Here is a 17,664-nt window from a genome sequence, read left to right as displayed (position 1 = left end):
ATTACGTGCACGAGAGTAGGCCATTCTTAATCGATAATTTTCAAACAGAGGATGAACTCGTATGATGTCCCAATGCTGTTTGATGATTTGAGATGCTGCTTCCCCTCCTTGTATGTATCTCATAATAAAAGTCATGACTAGATCTTCTTGTGGTACTGACGGAGTATTTTGTAATAGTAAATCCCGATTGGAATATTTGGCTCTAGTGTATGCTTGTTTAAGAACAGCCTTAGGATAGCCACGGTGTAATAATCTGGAGCCAAATGTGTGGGCTTGCTGGCTTGTTGCAATAAAGGTGCTTTGTCTATTCTTGTTTGTGTATTTTTACAAAGTTATTATCTGACATAGCACAGCCATTTTTTGTTTCCTTTTTTTGGTATCCTAGAAATAAGCAGTGGATTTTACCCCAAGTCCATCCTAATAATGGCTTATAGACTTTTCTTGCAGGAAGTTATTCAAACCTTTTTAAAACCCTGCTTTGCTAACTGCTTTTACCACATTCTCTGGCAACGAATTCCAGAGTTTAATTACATGTTGAGTGAAGAAATACTGTATTTACTACATTGTACTTTCATTGCATGCCCCCTAATCCTAATGTTTTTGAAAGCGTAAACAAGTGATTCACATCTACCCGATCCACTCCACTTATTATTTTATAGATCTCTATCATATCTTCCCTCAGCCGTCTTTTCTCCAAGCTGAAGAGCCCTAGCTGCTTTAGCCTTTCCTCATAGGGATGTCATCCCATCCCCTTTATCATTTTTGTCTTCCTTCTCTGTACCTTTTCTAATTCTACTATATCTGTTTTTGAGATGCGGTGACCAGAATTGCTCACAGTGTTCAAGGTGCGGTCACACCATGGAGCAATACAAAGGTATTATAACATTTTCTTAGATTGTAAGCTCTTTGAGCAGGGACCGTCCCTCTATGTTAAATTGTACAGCGCTGCGTAACTCTAGTAGCGCTTTAGAAATGTTTAGTAGTAGTAGTAACTTTCCATTCCTTTCCTAATAATACCTAACATTCTATTTGCTTTCTTTGCTGCCACCGCACACTGCACAGAGGGTTTCAACATATCATCAACAATGACACCTAGATCCCTTTCCTCGTTAGTGACTCCTACCGTGGAACCTTGCATCAAGTAACTATATTTCAGGTTCCTCTTTCCCACAAGCATCACTTTGCACTTGCTCACATTAAATGTCATTTGCCAGTCTCTTAAGGTCCTCTTGTAATTTTTCACAATCCTCTTGCAATATAACAACTTTGAATAACTTTGTGTCAGCAAATTTAATTACCTCACTAGTTACTCCCATCTCTAGGTAATTTATAAATGTTAAAAAGCAGCGGTCCCAACAGGGGCCCCTGTGGAGCCTTACTATCTACTCATCTCCAATGAGAATACTGACCATTTAACCTACTCTGTTTTCTATCTTTTAACCAGTTTTTAATCCAAAATAGAACACTACCTCCTATCCTATGAATCTCCAATTTTCTCTTGTCTTTCATGAGCTACTTTGTCAAATGCCTTCTGAAAATCCAGATACATAATTTCAACCAGCTCACCTTTATCCACGTTTGTTTACCCTTTCAAAGAAATGTAGTAGATTGGTGAGGCAAGATTTCCCTTCACTAAATTTATTTTTATTTATTTATTGCATTTGTATCCCACGTTTTCCCACCTCTTTGCAGGCGCAATGTGGCTTACAATACATTATGGATACTGGAAATAAGAAGAGAATCTACATTTGGTTTTACAGAAGGATTTTGGGTTGCATGGTAGTGACAAACACATAATAAGAACTGCTGTCAAAGAAAAATGACTATTGGTAGCAAATCATATACCTCAATAGCGGAAAAAGCCTCCAAAAGCTTCCAGGTCTTGAATTGATCTGAAGAAGCTATGTCGGGTCAAAAGGACCCTGCTTTCATCATAGGCACAAAAAACCGCTACTGCTTAAACTATTTAAATTTAATTAATTTTGCTTGATTTGTATGGGTAAACTTTTACTATAGTACTCTCATCTACTATAATAAAACGCACCCTCAACGTCCTGAGGACACTGACGTCACTGAAGTCACTCAGACTCCCAGAACAGTTCGTGGATTCATGGTGGTGAAGCCACGCCACAGACCCACCGAGGGCGGAAAAAAAAAATTTCACTAAACGGATCGCAACCACGCACGGGGAGGAGGAGTAGGGAAACACGCTCCGCGTGTTTCCCTACTCCTCCCCCTGCCGACCCACCTGCGGAAAGGGAAACCACCTCCAAAGCTCCGGAGTCCACAGTTCCGACATCCAACCCCCCCCCCCCCCCATATAATGGTAGATCTGCCCCCGACCCCCCCCCCCCCCGAAAACCTGCAGGTCAAAAGAAGGCGGTCCAACACCCCCCGACCCCCCCCGCAACAACCCCTACTAAGCCACCCACCGCGTTGCTTTGCCGGCGGGGGACCCGAAACCCCGCCAGCACAAGTCCTGTCTGCTGACTACGGCGTCATCTGCGGCGTTGCTAGCCTGTGCAGGCAGCCAGGGCTTCTGTGCGTCTGACGTCCTGCACGTGCAGGACATCAGACACACAGAACCTCGCCCTGCACAGGCTAGCAACGCCAAAGATCGCTGGAGGAGTCTGACTCACTCAGCATACACACAGGACTTCTGCTGGCGGGATTTTGGGTCCCCCGCCAGCAAAACTACGCGACGGTGGGTGCGATGGCGGCGGCTGGGTGCAGGTGGGATGGCGGTGGGAGGGGGGGGCATCGCGCGGAGGAGGCGCTTCATTACTTCTTCTTCTTAAAAGCAGGATCCTCCCTCCCCCCCAAAAACTCAACCATACAACACACACACACTCTCATCCTCATCTGGCACCGCTTCCTTACCCCCCCCCCCACACACACACTTACTCACTCTCATTTGGCCACACTTCCCCAACGCCCCCCCCCCCCCCTCCAACACACACACACTCTCATCTGCCAGCGCTTCCTGAAACCCCTGCCCCCCCCCCCCCCCCACACACTCACTCATCTGGCTGTGGTTCCTGACCCCCCCCCACACACACACACTCACTCTCATTTGGCCACACTTCAATGCCCTCCCCCCAACACACTCACTCTCTCTCTCTCTCTCATCTGGCAGCGCTTCCTGAAATCCCTGCCCCCCACATACACACTCACTCACTCATGTGGCAACCCTCCCCCACCACACACATACACACTCAGTCTCTCATATCGCACCGCTTCCTGAACCCCCCCTCACACACATACTCTCGCTCATCTGGCAGCGCTTCCTGAAGCCCCCCCACCACACATTCATGTGCAAACACTTGATAAACCGCCCCCCCCACACTCACTCATCTCGCAGCACTTACAGAACCCCCACACACCCCTCTTCTTCCAAGCTGAAACCCTCAACACACACCCCCCCACACACACCCCTCCAACACACACACTCTTTCTCACTCTCATCTGCCAGCGCTTCCTGAAACCCCGTACACACACACACACAGACACTCTCTCTCATCTCGCAGCACTTCCTGAAACCCCATACACACACACTCACTCTCTCTCTTATCTGCCAGCGCTTCATGAACCCCCCCCCCCCCCCCCACACACACTCTCAGTCATCTGGCATCGCTTCCTGAACCCCCCCCCCTCCCCACACAAACACACACACTCTCTCACTCGCATCTGGTAGCGCTTCCTGAACCCCCTGCACCCCTCTTCTTCCAACCTGATTCTCCCCCCCCCCCCCAACACATCCCCCCTCCCCCTCCTCCAGCACACCAATTGCTTGGGTGCAGTGGCGGGAATCTCAGACACCACAGACAGAGGGGAGGGGGCCTGACACCAGAGAGACACAGGAAGGGAGGTATCTCTGTCACACACACACTCTCTCTCTCACATACAATGTCTTTCTGACTCTCACTCTCACACACTCTGTCTCACACTGTATCACATTCACTCTGTGTCACACAGTCACTCACACACTCGCTTGGTCTCATACACTCACTCTCAGAGAATCTGTGTCTCACACACACACTCTCTCTCTCTCGCACACACACACACACACACACACACACACACTCTCTCTCTCTCGCACACACACACACACACACACACACTCTCTCTCTCTCGCACACACACACACACACACACACACACACACTCTCTCTCTCTCGCACACACACACACACACACACACACACACACACACTCTCTCGCACACACACACACACACACACACACTCTCTCTCTCTCACACTGTGTCTCACATATGCACTTGCACACACTCTCATTCTCACACACACACCCAGACTCACTCTCTCTCGCACACACACACACTTTCACTCTGTCTCTCACACAGTCACTCTCACATATACTCTCCCAAACATACACACTCCGAGGAAAACCTTGCTAGCGCCCGTTTCATTTGTGTCAGAAACGGGCCTTTTTTACTAGTCATTAAATAAACACGACACTTATCTTAATGGTGGGTGCTTCATAGATCGCGTGAAACGCTGAATTCTTCTCTCTCCACAAGTGTGGGGCCGACGATGGCCAGCGTTTCGCAAGGCTGCTTCAGGGCCTCTAACGCACTGTACATGGTAGTGACATACAAGATAGTGATATAGCAGAAGACATATTAAGACATTAGAAATACAAGATAGTGGTAGAGGACATTCTAAGACATTAGACGCTATAAGATGTTCTGGTTATATTAGGAGATAGTTACATGTGTTGATCTTTGTGGTATATCGTGTCAAAGAGATGAGTCTTCAGTAGTTTACGGAAGTTGATCAGTTCGTAGGTCGCTTTCAGGTTGCATGGTAACGCGTTCCAGAGTTGCGTGCTCATATAGGAGAAGGTAGATGCGTGCATTAGTTTGTATTTCAGACTTTTGCAGTTGGGAAAATGAAGATTATGGAATGTACGAGAAGATTTTTTAGCATTCCTGGGTGGCAGGTCTATTAGGTCTGACATGTAGGCTGGTGCAGCACCATGGATGATTTTGTGAACTAGGGTACATACTTTGAACGTGATTCGTTCTTTGAGTGGGAGCCAGTGTAGTTTCTCTCGTAGGGGTTTCGCACTTTCAAATTTTGGTTTTCCGAATATTAGTATGGCTTCCGTGTTCTGGGCTGTTTGGAGTTTTTTGATCAAAATCCACATGCTTTTGAATATGCTCTGTAATTTTGTTCTTTATAATAGTCTCTATCATTTTGCCTGGATCACCTCTGGAACATTTTTTAAAAATTGGCATTACATTGGGCACCCCCTCCATTGCTTGATTTTTAAAGATAAATTACATATTACTAACAATAGTTCTGCAAGTTCATTTCTCAATTCTGTCAGTATGGGATGAATACCATCCGGTCCAGGTTCGGTCCAGGCGATTTGCTACTCTTCATTTGTCAAATTTCTCCATTACATCCTCCAGTTTTACAGATGTAAAGATGACAGGAAATTCAGTAGGTTTGATACCTTAGAATCTGATGTTTGTTCTAATTGCAATTTTATATCGCCTACCAACAAATTATTCACATATCCCGATGTATTTTTATTAAGAAAATCTATAAAGTTGTATCTTGCTTACCTCCACTTCCCAGGGGGACAATAAAAAACTGTAAAACATTGCAAATCCTTAAAAGAATCATCAGAAACTACACTTTAAAAACAGATTTTGAGCATACTTTTGTGGAGTGTAGGCATTTGGGTTGGAGGTGGGAAGGACCATTCAGCATTGGCATCTAACATTTGAGGGAAAGGGAGGGGGGAGGGCTGAACTATCCTACATGCCCCACCCAGACTATACCTCTATACAGGACTCTGCGGATTGCTGCTACTGGTGGCTATTTTGCTGCTGTTTTCCTGGTTGTATAGATAGGGGTGGAAGGGGAGTAGAGGTCTCTCCCATCTCCTTCTGGGATGAGGTAAGGTGCAGTTCTGGTGATTTTTTTTTTTCTTTTTAAGCATTGAAATGGAGCCAAATATTTGGGATCTTCCTTTTAGGGGTTACTTCTTGATTTCTGTAATTTTTGTTTTTCTTCTTATCAATTCTCTTGTGTGTCTCTGTTTAGAGGTTTGGTTTGGTTCTATTTTCTTTTTAATTTTTTTGTTATTGTATGTTGTGGTGGCTGATTTTCTGTACAAGTAAATTTACTTGGATTACTCTTCACAATTCAATAAAAATTAAAGAAAGAGAGAAAAATAATTTAACCCCCCCCCCCCCCCCCAAAAAAAAAAAGCATTGATACAGGGTCATATGAATAAAGATTTTGTTAAAAGCATCTTTAAAGCAGAGATCGAGACAATGGGTACAGGGGTTTTAATGATACCTGGAAATATTTTTCTGAGCTGCTTTGTTAAAACAATTATTGCTTTTAAATCTGTTTCTTTTTTTTACTTTTTCTTTTCAAACAGCTGTCAAAAACCAACTTTTCCAACAACAATGATTTCCGAGCTCTGCTACAGTCACTGTACGCCACATTCAAGGAATTCAAAATGCATGAACAGATAGAAAATGAATATATCATTGGCCTGTTGCAACAACGTAGCCAGACAGTGTACAACGTTCACTCTGACAACAAGCTGTCAGAGATGCTGAGTCTCTTTGAGAAGGGTTTGAGGAATGTGAAGGTAAGCTGCCTGATAAAAGGCCTGAATTATTTATCTAGATTAGCTCATTCTTTTGTAGTAGCTCAAGGTGCATTAGGTTAGGTACTGTAGTTCTCCCCAGTCGCTGGAGGGCTTTCATTGTAATTTTGTATTTGAGGAAATGAAGAGTTAAGTGACTTGCCCAAGATCACAAGAAGGGGCAGCAGGAATTGAACTCTGGCTTCCCTGGTTGTCAGAAATACACTATGACTAGATTTCATTAAGATATATGTTTATAACATCACCATAAGCTGAAAATAGAATTTACCATGTCTTTCTTTTTTTTTTTTTTTAACTATAGTTTGGAGGGAAAGGCCTCAAAAGTCCTAGCTCGACAGCAAGTTTAATATCTTCAGTGTCAGCTTTTGTTGGACTCTGTTCTTATCATTTGTCATAAAAACCTAAAAACCAATTTTATGTATAGTAATGAAGTGATATTCACTTATGTATATAACATACAACAATCTCTATATATGAAAGGCACCACCAACGTTCTAATTGAAGCCTCCAGCCGGAAACTTGAGGTGGCATAGATAATCCGGTTTAGCAAGTACACAAAGGAAAAGAGAGTTGCAAGTAAAGCAATTAACTCCTGCCACAGTTGTTTTCTCAGGCACCTGGAGTGGTTGCCCTGGGTGATTAACAAGGTCAGCTGGAGTAAAGCAATTAGCTCCTCCCAGAGTCTTGCCCTGGATGATTAACAAGGTCAGCTGGGGTACACAGGGAGGGGGGAGGGAGACCCTGGAACTGGGAAAGAGGAGGGAGTGATGGGCCCCTGGCACACTCTGATTCTCATACATACACTATCATTGTCAGAGACACACTCGCACCCAGTCACACACTCTGTCACACACACACACACACACACACACACACACACACACACACACACTCACTCACTCACTCACTCACTCACTCACTCACTCACTCACTCACTCACTCACTCTCTCTCTCTCTCTCTCACATAGTCAATCTCACACACACTCTCTCAAACATACACACTCTGAGGAAAACCTTGCTAGTGCCCGTTTCATTTCTCAGAAACCGGCCTTTTTTACTAGTCACACTATAATTGAAGAAAGACACACTTAGCTTCTCTAGTACCCTAATACACAAGAGATGGCAAATTCTGTTCCCTGGTTGTCAGTCTACTGCTCTAAGCACTAGACTGCTTCTCTAGTCATATCACAAGCAGTTGTGTGCTAGGATTGCATATTGGATTAATTGGCGTGTTCTCAGTCGCTGATTCAGCCAAAGGTATGTAGTGTCATTCAACTGCACTTACATGGATTCTGTGCTCGTAAGACCTCAGAAAAACCTAGGTCTTTCCAAGATGTGTGGGATGCTGCATTTTCATGAATTCTCAGCTGTCTTCATGTGTGCTTTAATATCCATTCACATTGGACATACTCTTCACAAATCATCTCTTGTTATCTTCTTATGTTCTCCTTTGTTTTCATTAGTTTTGTTTACTTTCTATTCCAAACTTAAAAAGAAATCTTAATGTTATATTTCCCCTCTGAACATAGTTTGCCTAGCAGACGTTCTTCATTCCAGCAGAGTTTGAGTGCTGCCTTTCTGGGCATAAAATGCAGCAGCATGTATGCATAACAAGTGCGGTCAATGTGTAATTCCTGGCCCTTGGATATATCTTAGATTTTGAGATAATATGGTTCAGAAATGTAGAGCCTTTAACATGAAAGAGCTGCATTCCTCTACCCTGGACTTCTTGATACCATTGAAATAACAGATTGTCAGAAATGGGTAGATTAGCTACCGCCTGGGTCAGAGCACCTCTTAGGCACTAGTTGCTGTTGGAGTGAAGAGAATAGTAGGAGGAGACACCACTCGGGTTAAGATGCTGGACATAGCGTGATACAGAAGTCTTGCATCACAACTAAAAAAAACCTCCAGTGCTGAATTCAGCATAGATTTCATAAGGAGTGCTGGGTTGAAATCCTTCACAGTCCATACTCTCTGGATTGAAGGAAGATGAGCTAATTAATCCAACTGGTCCTCTTCCATCTAGCACAGAAATACCAGCAACCTTGGAAAAAGAATATTCACCAAGTGAAGTTTATTTTTTCAACTCTGAAAGATCTTCACATTTGGGGAGAATTGCAGGAATTGCAACCTTGCTGATTGCCATCCAGGAGTATGTCGAAGAGCTGACATGCCTGGAAGTTCCCTACTTAAGAAAGCCCTACAATGTGTAGACTCTTATGGTATCAGCCTGCATGTACAATACTCTTAAAGAATTACAATTTGGGATATAGAACCCCCCCCCCCCCCTTTTTTTTTTTCCTGAGAATGATGAAATAATTTTAGTCTATTGGGCTTATGAGGCTTTTGGTACTTCAACTCATACTTTATCTATAGCTGTTGGAGTCACAGTGGCATGAACTCTGCATTTTCCTTATGTAAGTGCTAGCACTTATGCATGCATGCTGCAGTTTTGTAAACTTCTATGTCTAACTGCCAACAGGGTGTACACTGCTCCATTTTATAAACCTGTACATCTAGAGGCTTCAATTTTCATGTTTGTTTATTTCCCTGCTTTGTTTTAGGTAGAAATAAATAGGGGATTAAGTAAATTATTCCCGTAATCCTTCATGTATAGTCAGATTTCATCCTGTCCATTTTTAAAAATCTTTGTCTGAGCTGGTGCAAAAACTATTGGGGAATGTTCTTTTTAACATAGATGTTTATTCCTTATGTAAGACAAGGAATACGGGCATAGATTTTTGGTCAGCTTGACCCACACCCCCTTCAAATCTTTGTGTTCAGTGATCTCCACATGTAAATAATGGCTTTCTGAAATCACTATTTATATGTGATATGTACACTTGTAAATGCTGTTGTTTATATGTGGAGATACTTCTAAAATACAGGCCAAAATATTATAGTAGACTATTGGCCACTTCTGCAACCTCACAAATGTCTTTGGGTCATTAAGAGCTGCAGGACACTTTCTGGAAATGGGGCATTTGTTGTTAGAACCATTTATTTCAGTAGAAATCAGACTTTCCCCAAGTCTGCTTCATGTGGTCATCCTGAAACAGTTCATCTGCTTCCCAGTATCTTTTGGGCAGCAGGACTTCTTTATACCTATCCTCATAGCCAGAGTTCTATAGAAAATGAAGTAAGATGGAACCACGTAATTCATAGCTCCTTTCTCACCTCAGTTATGGTTTTCTTGCATTTTTCACTGGTCAAATCTCCTATCTGCCAGAAACAAATGTCAAAAGTCATAACTTAGACTGTAAGGATTCTTCAGCTTAACATGTGCTTCCTAGCCTTTATAGCATGGATATTGAGAAAGTCACAATTAGTTGCAGTATTTAAGAAGTAGAAGGTATCCTGATATTTTCTCATTGATGTATTTAAGAAAAGTTGAATCCATTCATTCATCTGCATGCTACAAACGCTCTTTCACTGTCCATTTCACTTGTCTTTATTGGGATTAAATGCCTCCATAGTGAAGATTCAGTTTTGTGCGATAATCCATATCTATATTGAAGGGAACCCAGTATTTCTGTTCCTGCTAATATCCAAAGTCATGAAAGGTTTATTCAAAATGAGCTATCATGAAACCATCAGGTCTGTGGAACCCTTAAAGTGAATCTAGCACAGTTTATGGAACCAACACAGGAACTAATGTAAATAATGAAGCCTTGTTTGTAGTGGTGGTTACTTAATTTAAGCCTGTCTGTAAAGTACAGAACCTGTATCCTACTCTTTCCTTGTCATCAGCAGCAGATGAATCCATTACGAATGGGTTGTGTCCACCTACCAGCAGGGGGAGATAGAGAACACTGAAAACCATAGTGCCTCTAGGACGGCTAGTTCCATCTGCCTCTCAGTATTTCTCTATCTCCCAGCAGGGTTGGACGCAGCTTGTTCAGCTCCTTGAAGATTCTGCCTGGGGTGGCTCCTGTGCTTTTGCCAGTTGTAGCAGGGGTGTTGTGGCTAAGTGGAGCCCACAAAGGCACATAGGTTCGCCCTTTCCCTGCCTTATCCTTCCCCCTGTGTGGATGCAGGCATATAGGTTCGCCCTTTCCCTGCCTTTCCCACCCTATTCTGCCTCCGAGGTACCTCTGTAGCTGTTTGCCTCCAACTTTCCTCACAGCGTTAAAAAAAAAAAAAAAATCGCGCTTTGACAGCGCTGCTATTTCTGAGGCTTTTCCTGACTGTGCAGCGTGACTGGAGCTCGTGGACTCGGTCCTTTGAGGTAAGAGTGGTACTTAGCTCCTCCGGGAAGGGCCCGCGGATGGCGTTCCGATCGGGGGTGATTTTGGTGCAAAGCCACCATTTTGAATTTTATTCCGCCGTTTTTCGGCGATGGCTGCTGAGGGAGTTAAGCGCTGTTCCTGTTGTGGCAAGCGCAGATCAGCAGTGGGGCTCTGTTAGATGGTAGAGCCAGTACGAGCATAGCGAGTGATGATTCTTTCCGCTCGATGGAGCTGGCAGCGGACACCATTTTGGAAGCACCGCATGGCTCGACCCCCGCGGTTGCGGAGGAGTCTGAGAGCAGAGGGGTGCCTCGGACCAAGGCTACCAGAGGAGCTCTGTTCCCCATGGCTCCTAATTCGGAGACGGGAGGTCAGGGTGAGTTTTTCTCCCCTGAGTTTGTGCTTATTTTACATAAAGCCTACATGCTGAAAAGAGGTCTGCCGCAGGTGTCTGCCACTGTGTTGCTACCTGGTCCCCCTCCGACTGATGATGGGCCGGGGCTGATGTCAGACGTGGATTCCCCTGAGCGTTGGATGCACGCTACGCATAGACAGGTAAATTCCCCGTCTAACCCTTGTAGCGCTATAGAAATGCTAAGTAGTAGTAGTAGTGCACCCCCCCCCCCCGTGGTTGGGCTGTGGGGACTCTGAGGGATCTGGCAGGCCTTTGTGGTCTGAGGAGCCAGAGGAAGGTGCTGGTTTGCCACTGGATCTGGATGATCCCACCGTGGTTCGGATTTTCCACTGCAAAGAGCTGCCAGCACTTATCTCTGATGCCTTACAGGCCCTCTCTATTGATGATCCTGTTAAAGGCGAGGCCTCCTCTGGTAATCCGAGGATGGCGAGTACTAAGAAGCCTGCTCAAGCCTTTCCTTTGCATGACTCCATCCAAAAGCTTATTTCTGCTCAATGAGCTGACCCTGAGGGGCCCTTGAAAGTGGCCAGGGCGATGGGGCATCTTTACCCTCTGAGTGAGGAGCACTTGGCCCGTTTTGGGATGCCTAAAGTGGATGCCTTAGTCACGGTGGTGACAAAAAAGACCACCCTCCCAGTAGAGGGAGGGGTCGCCCTGAAGGACATTCAGGACCGGTGGCTGGAATCAGCGCTAAAATGGTCCTTTGAGATTTCGGGCCTAGCCTTAAGGGCGTCTGTTTGCAGTTCTTATGCTGCTGGAGCCTGCCTCTCTTGGTTACAACAGGCTGTGGAACAGCTCGTGGATGGTGCGGAGTCCCTCACTGAGGTTGCACCGCGAATGGAGTCGGCCTTGTCATTTTTAGCTGACGCCCTCTATGATTTGGTCAGAGCTTCGGCTAAACAGATGTCTGTGGCGGTGTCCGTCCGCCGCCTTCTATGGCTATGGCATTGGGCGGCTGACATGGCCTCTAAGCAAAGGCTGGTGAAGTTGCCCTTTCGGGCCCTTCTGTTATTTGGAGAGGAGTTGGAGAATATGGTGAAAGACCTTGGGGATGCTAAACCCCAGATGTTACCTGAGGATAGGCCGCAGCCTTCTTCCAAGGGTAAGGTGATTCCCTCCTCCTCCAGACCTCGCTTCCGTGAAGCTTGAAGGTATCGCCCGGGGCGCGCTGCTGGGTTTACTCAACGTGCCCATTTTCAGCAGAGGAACTCCTTTCGCTCGGACAAGCACTCCGCAGCGGCAGGCTCAAGGCCAGAAGTTCAGGGCCATCCTCCACAAATGATGGGACGCCGGTCCACTCCTCCTTTACAGCTGTAGGAGGACGCCTTTTCCTCTTTCTTGAGGAGTGTCCAGCTTGGAACCTGGGGCTAGTATTAAAGGCTCTTCAGTGTTCGCCCTTCGAGCCGCTGAGGTGAGCTTCGGAGAAGGATGTGACTCTAAAGACAGTCTTTTTGGTGGCCATTACATTGGCGAGACAGGTGTCTGAGCTCCAGGCGCTGTCCTGTCGAGACCCATTTCTGCAATTCTCAGAGTCCAGAGTTACGGTACGTACCGTGCCTTCCTTCCTGCCTAAGGTGGTTTCAGCATTTCACCTAAACCAGCCTATTTTTCTGCCCTCCTTTACTAGGGAGGAGTTTCCGGGATCTTTTGGGCAGTTGCACCTTCTGGATGTGCGCAGGGTTCTCTTGCAGTATCTGCAGATGTCAAATGCTTTCAGGACCTCTGATCACCTTTTTGTATTGTTGTCAGGTCCTCGCAGAGGGTCTCTAGCGTCTAAAGCCACTGTAGCTTGTTAGCTTAAGGAAGCCATTTTTTCTGCATATCTGCTATCTGGCCGGCCTCTGCCTGATGCCTTTAAGGCACATTCCACAAGAGCGATTTCCTTCTCTTGGGCTAAGACGGGAGCACTCTCTCTTCAAGAGATATGTAGTGCAGCTACTTGGGCTTCTAAGCTCTCTTTTGCCCGTCATTACAGGCTGGATGTGGCTGCCAGGAGGGACGCGCTTTTTGGAGCACAAGTGCTGGCGCGTGGTGTGGCTTGTTCCTGCCCTATCTAGGGATTGCTTTGATACGTCCCATTCGTAATGGATTCATCTGCTGCTGATGACAAGGAAGGGAAAATTAGGTTCTTACCTTGGTAATTTTCTTTCCTTTAGTCGCAGCAGATGAATGCATGATCCCTCCCTGATTGACTCTGTTTTGTATTCAGTTTTTTCTGCAGACATGTTCCCTCATTGGGAGAAGTTGGAAAACAGTCTTCAGGATTTCTGTTCTACTACAGGAGGTTGAGTTCGTCCCTCCTTTGTGTTATTGCTCCTGTTCTGGGGCGTTGGTTCGCTGTAAGGAAAGTTCATGTTATGCTACTTTGTGGTTTAACACTGCTTTGGAAGCTTCAAAATACTGAGAGACAGATGGAGCTAGCCATCCTAGAGGCACTATGGTTTTTCAGTGTTCTGTATCTCCCCCTGCTGGTAGGTGGACACAACCCATTTGTAATGGATTCATCTGCTGTGACTAAAGGAAAGAAAATTACCAAGGTAAGAACCTAATTTTCCCTTTTTTGTTCAGTTTTACTAGAACACAGTAGTTCTTCAAATACATCTGCCTTTGTTTCACAAAATCTCATGCCTCTAATCCCATAAATTATTGTCCTCCAACCTGGGTTTCTTATGTAAGGTAACAGAAAAAGTTGCCTACGCTCAACTTTTATCATTTGCAGACACTCGGTTACTACATCCACACTAGACAGGCTTTTGGACCCATGATATTACTGAGACAGTTATTACTTCATTCTTCAGTGATCTTCATTCTATTTTAGATAAAGGTAATATTGTACTTGTTCTTTTCCTGGATCTCTCTGTTGCTTTTGAAGTGGTGGACCACTCTCTACTTCCATCTTGTCTTAAGGACATTGGGCTGTCTGGGACAGTACTTAGTTGGTTTTCATCTTTCTTGCATGATTGTTCTTATGATAATCATAGTGAGTTTGGTTCTTCCAAAAGTCACTCTTCCATGTGATGTTCCCCAGGGTTCGATTTGTCTCTCCCCTTTTCTCAATATTTTTGTTAGCCCTCTTGCTGATGTGTAATCCTGTCCCTTGCCCCTGGGGAGGGGAAAACACTTCCGTTCTAGAGGCTGGAATAAGAAAGACAATCAGACTTAGGTATAGGCGCAACCAGCAGAAATCTTTATTGGTATCTCACTAAGCCAGTACAAAATAATTGTTCTCTCTGGAGCAGGTTGTCACTCAGTAGCCAGACGCACAGACTGAATAACAAAACTGCTCAGCAAAACCTTCCTAGCCATCGCATATATACTGTTGTAAGTTTTGTTTCTCCTAAATCATGTGATTTCTCCTAAACTAACTTATGATCATATATGGATTTTCCTGTAATATTCTGTAGCAAGCTACTATGAAACACCTGGTGTCCTTCTCTGAACACATATTTTCCTTGGAACATCTTGGACTCGCAGGGGCCTCAGTCTCTCATCACCACCAAGGTTATATCCAATTGTATCTGCCATATATGGGCCATATAGCCTCAGTTCCTCCCAAGTGTCACCTTGACATGTACTTTCAATTTACTGAGAAAGCACTGTAGCTTACATGCAGCTGCAGGAAGAAACAAAAAATATGCTGACAGCAAAACAAGGAATACTGAGGGCCAGCAGAGCCATATTACAGGCCTAGTATAGGAAGGAATATATACTTGTTCTCATTCAATCTTTCAATATTAAAGCATTTTTATACGCAGATGTCTTTCTCCTAATGTTTCCTACTTCCCCTTTCAACATTGATCTCTCTCCACTACAGAAATGCTGGTCTTCCCTTGCATCCCATAAACTGGTCCTAGATCCAGATAAGTCAACTGGCTGTTGGATCACTGTTGCCTTAACCCAGCTGGGTATTATTCCAATTCTCTTAGGTATTCCTATCCCTACAATCAGAGTTTAAGTATCCAAGTGTTAAGTTTGATTCCCAGCTATCATGTAAGAAACAAGTTGCTGGAGTTCTAAGGACAGGTTTTGCTACCCTATGAACTTTTTGTTATTTATGCACATTTTAGACTTCTCTTCATTCCATTCCATTCCATCTGTAAAATGCTTTTTTGATCTCCCGTCTAGGTTATTGTAAATCTGTGTATGTCCACTGTTCTGAAAATTGGGTTTCTTGTGGGATCCAGGATCCTTAGAGATTCTTGGTCCTTAATTGGGCCCTGTTATGCTCCAATCAAAATCTTAGATTGTCAGTGGTAATTGCCTACACAGTACACCTGGTTTTGAATTCTGGTATATCTCTGACATGCCTTACCATCTAGCTGAAGTCTCTAGCCTTGTGAGTAATGATGCTAATTTAGTGGATGGCTTGTACTAGGCTTGCTCAAGTCTTGCCATTGTAGCTAAGGATTAGCTTTGGTGGGGTACAACTGGGCATTGGTGGCATTTGTGGAATCTCTTCTTGGTTGGCAAGGTTTGCAGCCTTCAGGTTCTTCAGTTACTCTGCGCTTTGGTTGACCTACCTAAAGTGCCTTGTTGGGCAAAACCTTTTTCAGTAGGATTTGGTTCTCATTAATCATGGCTGCTTTGCTTTAGTAAGGTTTCCTTCAGGACAAGTCTCCTAATTCTCTCTTGTGGCTATGGTGAAGTAGTAAGTTGTTGGCCTTGAATATTCCTTGCAGTTTGGGCATAAAACTACTCTCGAGTTCGTAGCAGCTGGTTCCTTTCATTAGTCAAGTTGTTCTTTGTCCTGCATGCAGCAGCATGATAGAGCAGTGATAGTTATGTTGTCTGAATGGATTAGGGAAGCCATACCCTCTAGTAAACAAAGGTGGTAGAGCTTCAGATGTTCAGTTCCATGAGGGAGCATCACAATGAGGATGTTTAGAGAATAGGAACTGTTGCTTCCAATGGAAGAGGGTATCTGGGAATACATTTTCTTCCCACCTAGAGTCCTTTAAGCTTTGATAAGTCCTGCTTATCTGGACTGGTCTATCAAGATGATAAGGTGCAATGTGTTCTTCCCTTCTGATTTTCTTTCCTTGAATCTTGCTAAGCCAGTCCAAGACCTGCTTGAGAAGACACAGTTGTCCTTGGATCTCAGTATTATATAGCTGAGGGAGCCACGAGACTTCTGGTGCTTGTTCTGGCGGGGAATTTCTCCATCCTGCTAAGGCTGGGAGTTCTCAAATATAGCACTGTGAAGCTATTCGATAATGCTGCGCTATGATATTGTGCTGCAGTTGTTCTAGAACAGTGATGGCGAACCTTTCAGAGACCGAGTGCCCAAACAGCAACCCAAAATCTAATTATTTATCGCAAAGTGCCGGTACTCATTATGGGCGGGGTCACCACATATGACTCCACCCCTATGATAGCCACACCCCTTACATCAGCCATGGTGCATATACTAGTATAAGAGAAAAAAATAACTTGATTTTCTTTCATTATAAATTATTTCTGTAAGCTGTTACAGCTCCAGTATACCCAGTGCAAAATAAGACAACAGATGTAAATTCTCAAATTGGACATATTCCAAACAGTAAAATGAAAATAAAATGATATTTTTCTACCTTTGTTGTTTGGTGATTTTGTTTTTCTATCCATATTGGTCCTTGTCGCTGATTGTGCTGCTCTCTATCTGTTCTCTTAATTCTGTTTCCAGGGCTTCCTTTTTTTTTTTTTTTTTTTACATTTGTACCCCGCGCTTTCTCACTCATGGCAGGCTCAATGCGGCTTACATGGGGCAATGGAGGGTTAAGTGACTTGCCCAGAGTCACAAGGAGCTACCTGTGCCTGAAGTGGGAATCAAACTCAGTCCCTCAGTTCCCCAGGACCAAAGTCCACCACCCTAACCACTAGGCCACTCCTCCACTCCATTTATTCCATTTATTTCTTTACTTTCCTCCTTTTTTCTTCATTTCTTGCCCTCCATCCATGTCCAGCAACCCTCTTCTCCCCTCCAGCCACAAATGTTCAGCCACCCTCCTCTCCCCTCCAGCCACCCTCCTCTCCGCCCTCCCTCCCACCCAGCAGCACCCAGCATCAGGCCTCCCTCCCACCCAGCACGCAGCAGCAGGCCTCCCTCCCTCCCACCCAGCACGCAGCAGCAGGCCTCCCATCCAGCACGCAGCAGCATCAACCAGCATCAGGCCTCCCTCCCACCCAGCAGCAGGCCTCCCTCCCTCCCACCCAGCACGCAGCAGCAGCACCCAGGAGCAGACCTCCCTCCATCCCTCCTACCCAGCACGCAGCAGCAGCACCCAGCAGCAGGCCTCCCTCCCACCCAGCACACAGCATGTAGCATCAGGCCTCCCTCCCACGCAGCACCCAGCAGCAGGCCTCCCTCCCACCCAGCACCAAGCC

At 45.1% G+C, this 17,664-nt stretch overlaps 1 protein-coding gene across 1 annotated transcript in view; it reads left to right on the top strand.

Moving 5' to 3' along the window:
• FBXL5 (F-box and leucine rich repeat protein 5) overlaps nt 1-17,664 on the top strand; it is a 149,420-nt gene that overhangs the window by 8,062 nt on the left and 123,694 nt on the right. The window contains exon 2 of the mRNA XM_030191207.1: nt 6,421-6,636. Within this exon, the coding sequence (XP_030047067.1) occupies nt 6,421-6,636 (216 nt within the window). The remainder of the gene's footprint in view (nt 1-6,420; nt 6,637-17,664) is intronic.

Source organism: Microcaecilia unicolor, chromosome 2, assembly GCF_901765095.1.
Source record: "Microcaecilia unicolor chromosome 2, aMicUni1.1, whole genome shotgun sequence".
Classification (NCBI taxonomy): domain Eukaryota; kingdom Metazoa; phylum Chordata; class Amphibia; order Gymnophiona; family Siphonopidae; genus Microcaecilia; species Microcaecilia unicolor.
The sequence above is the reverse complement of the archived record's forward strand: the minus strand, read 5'-3'. Positions and strand labels throughout refer to the sequence as shown.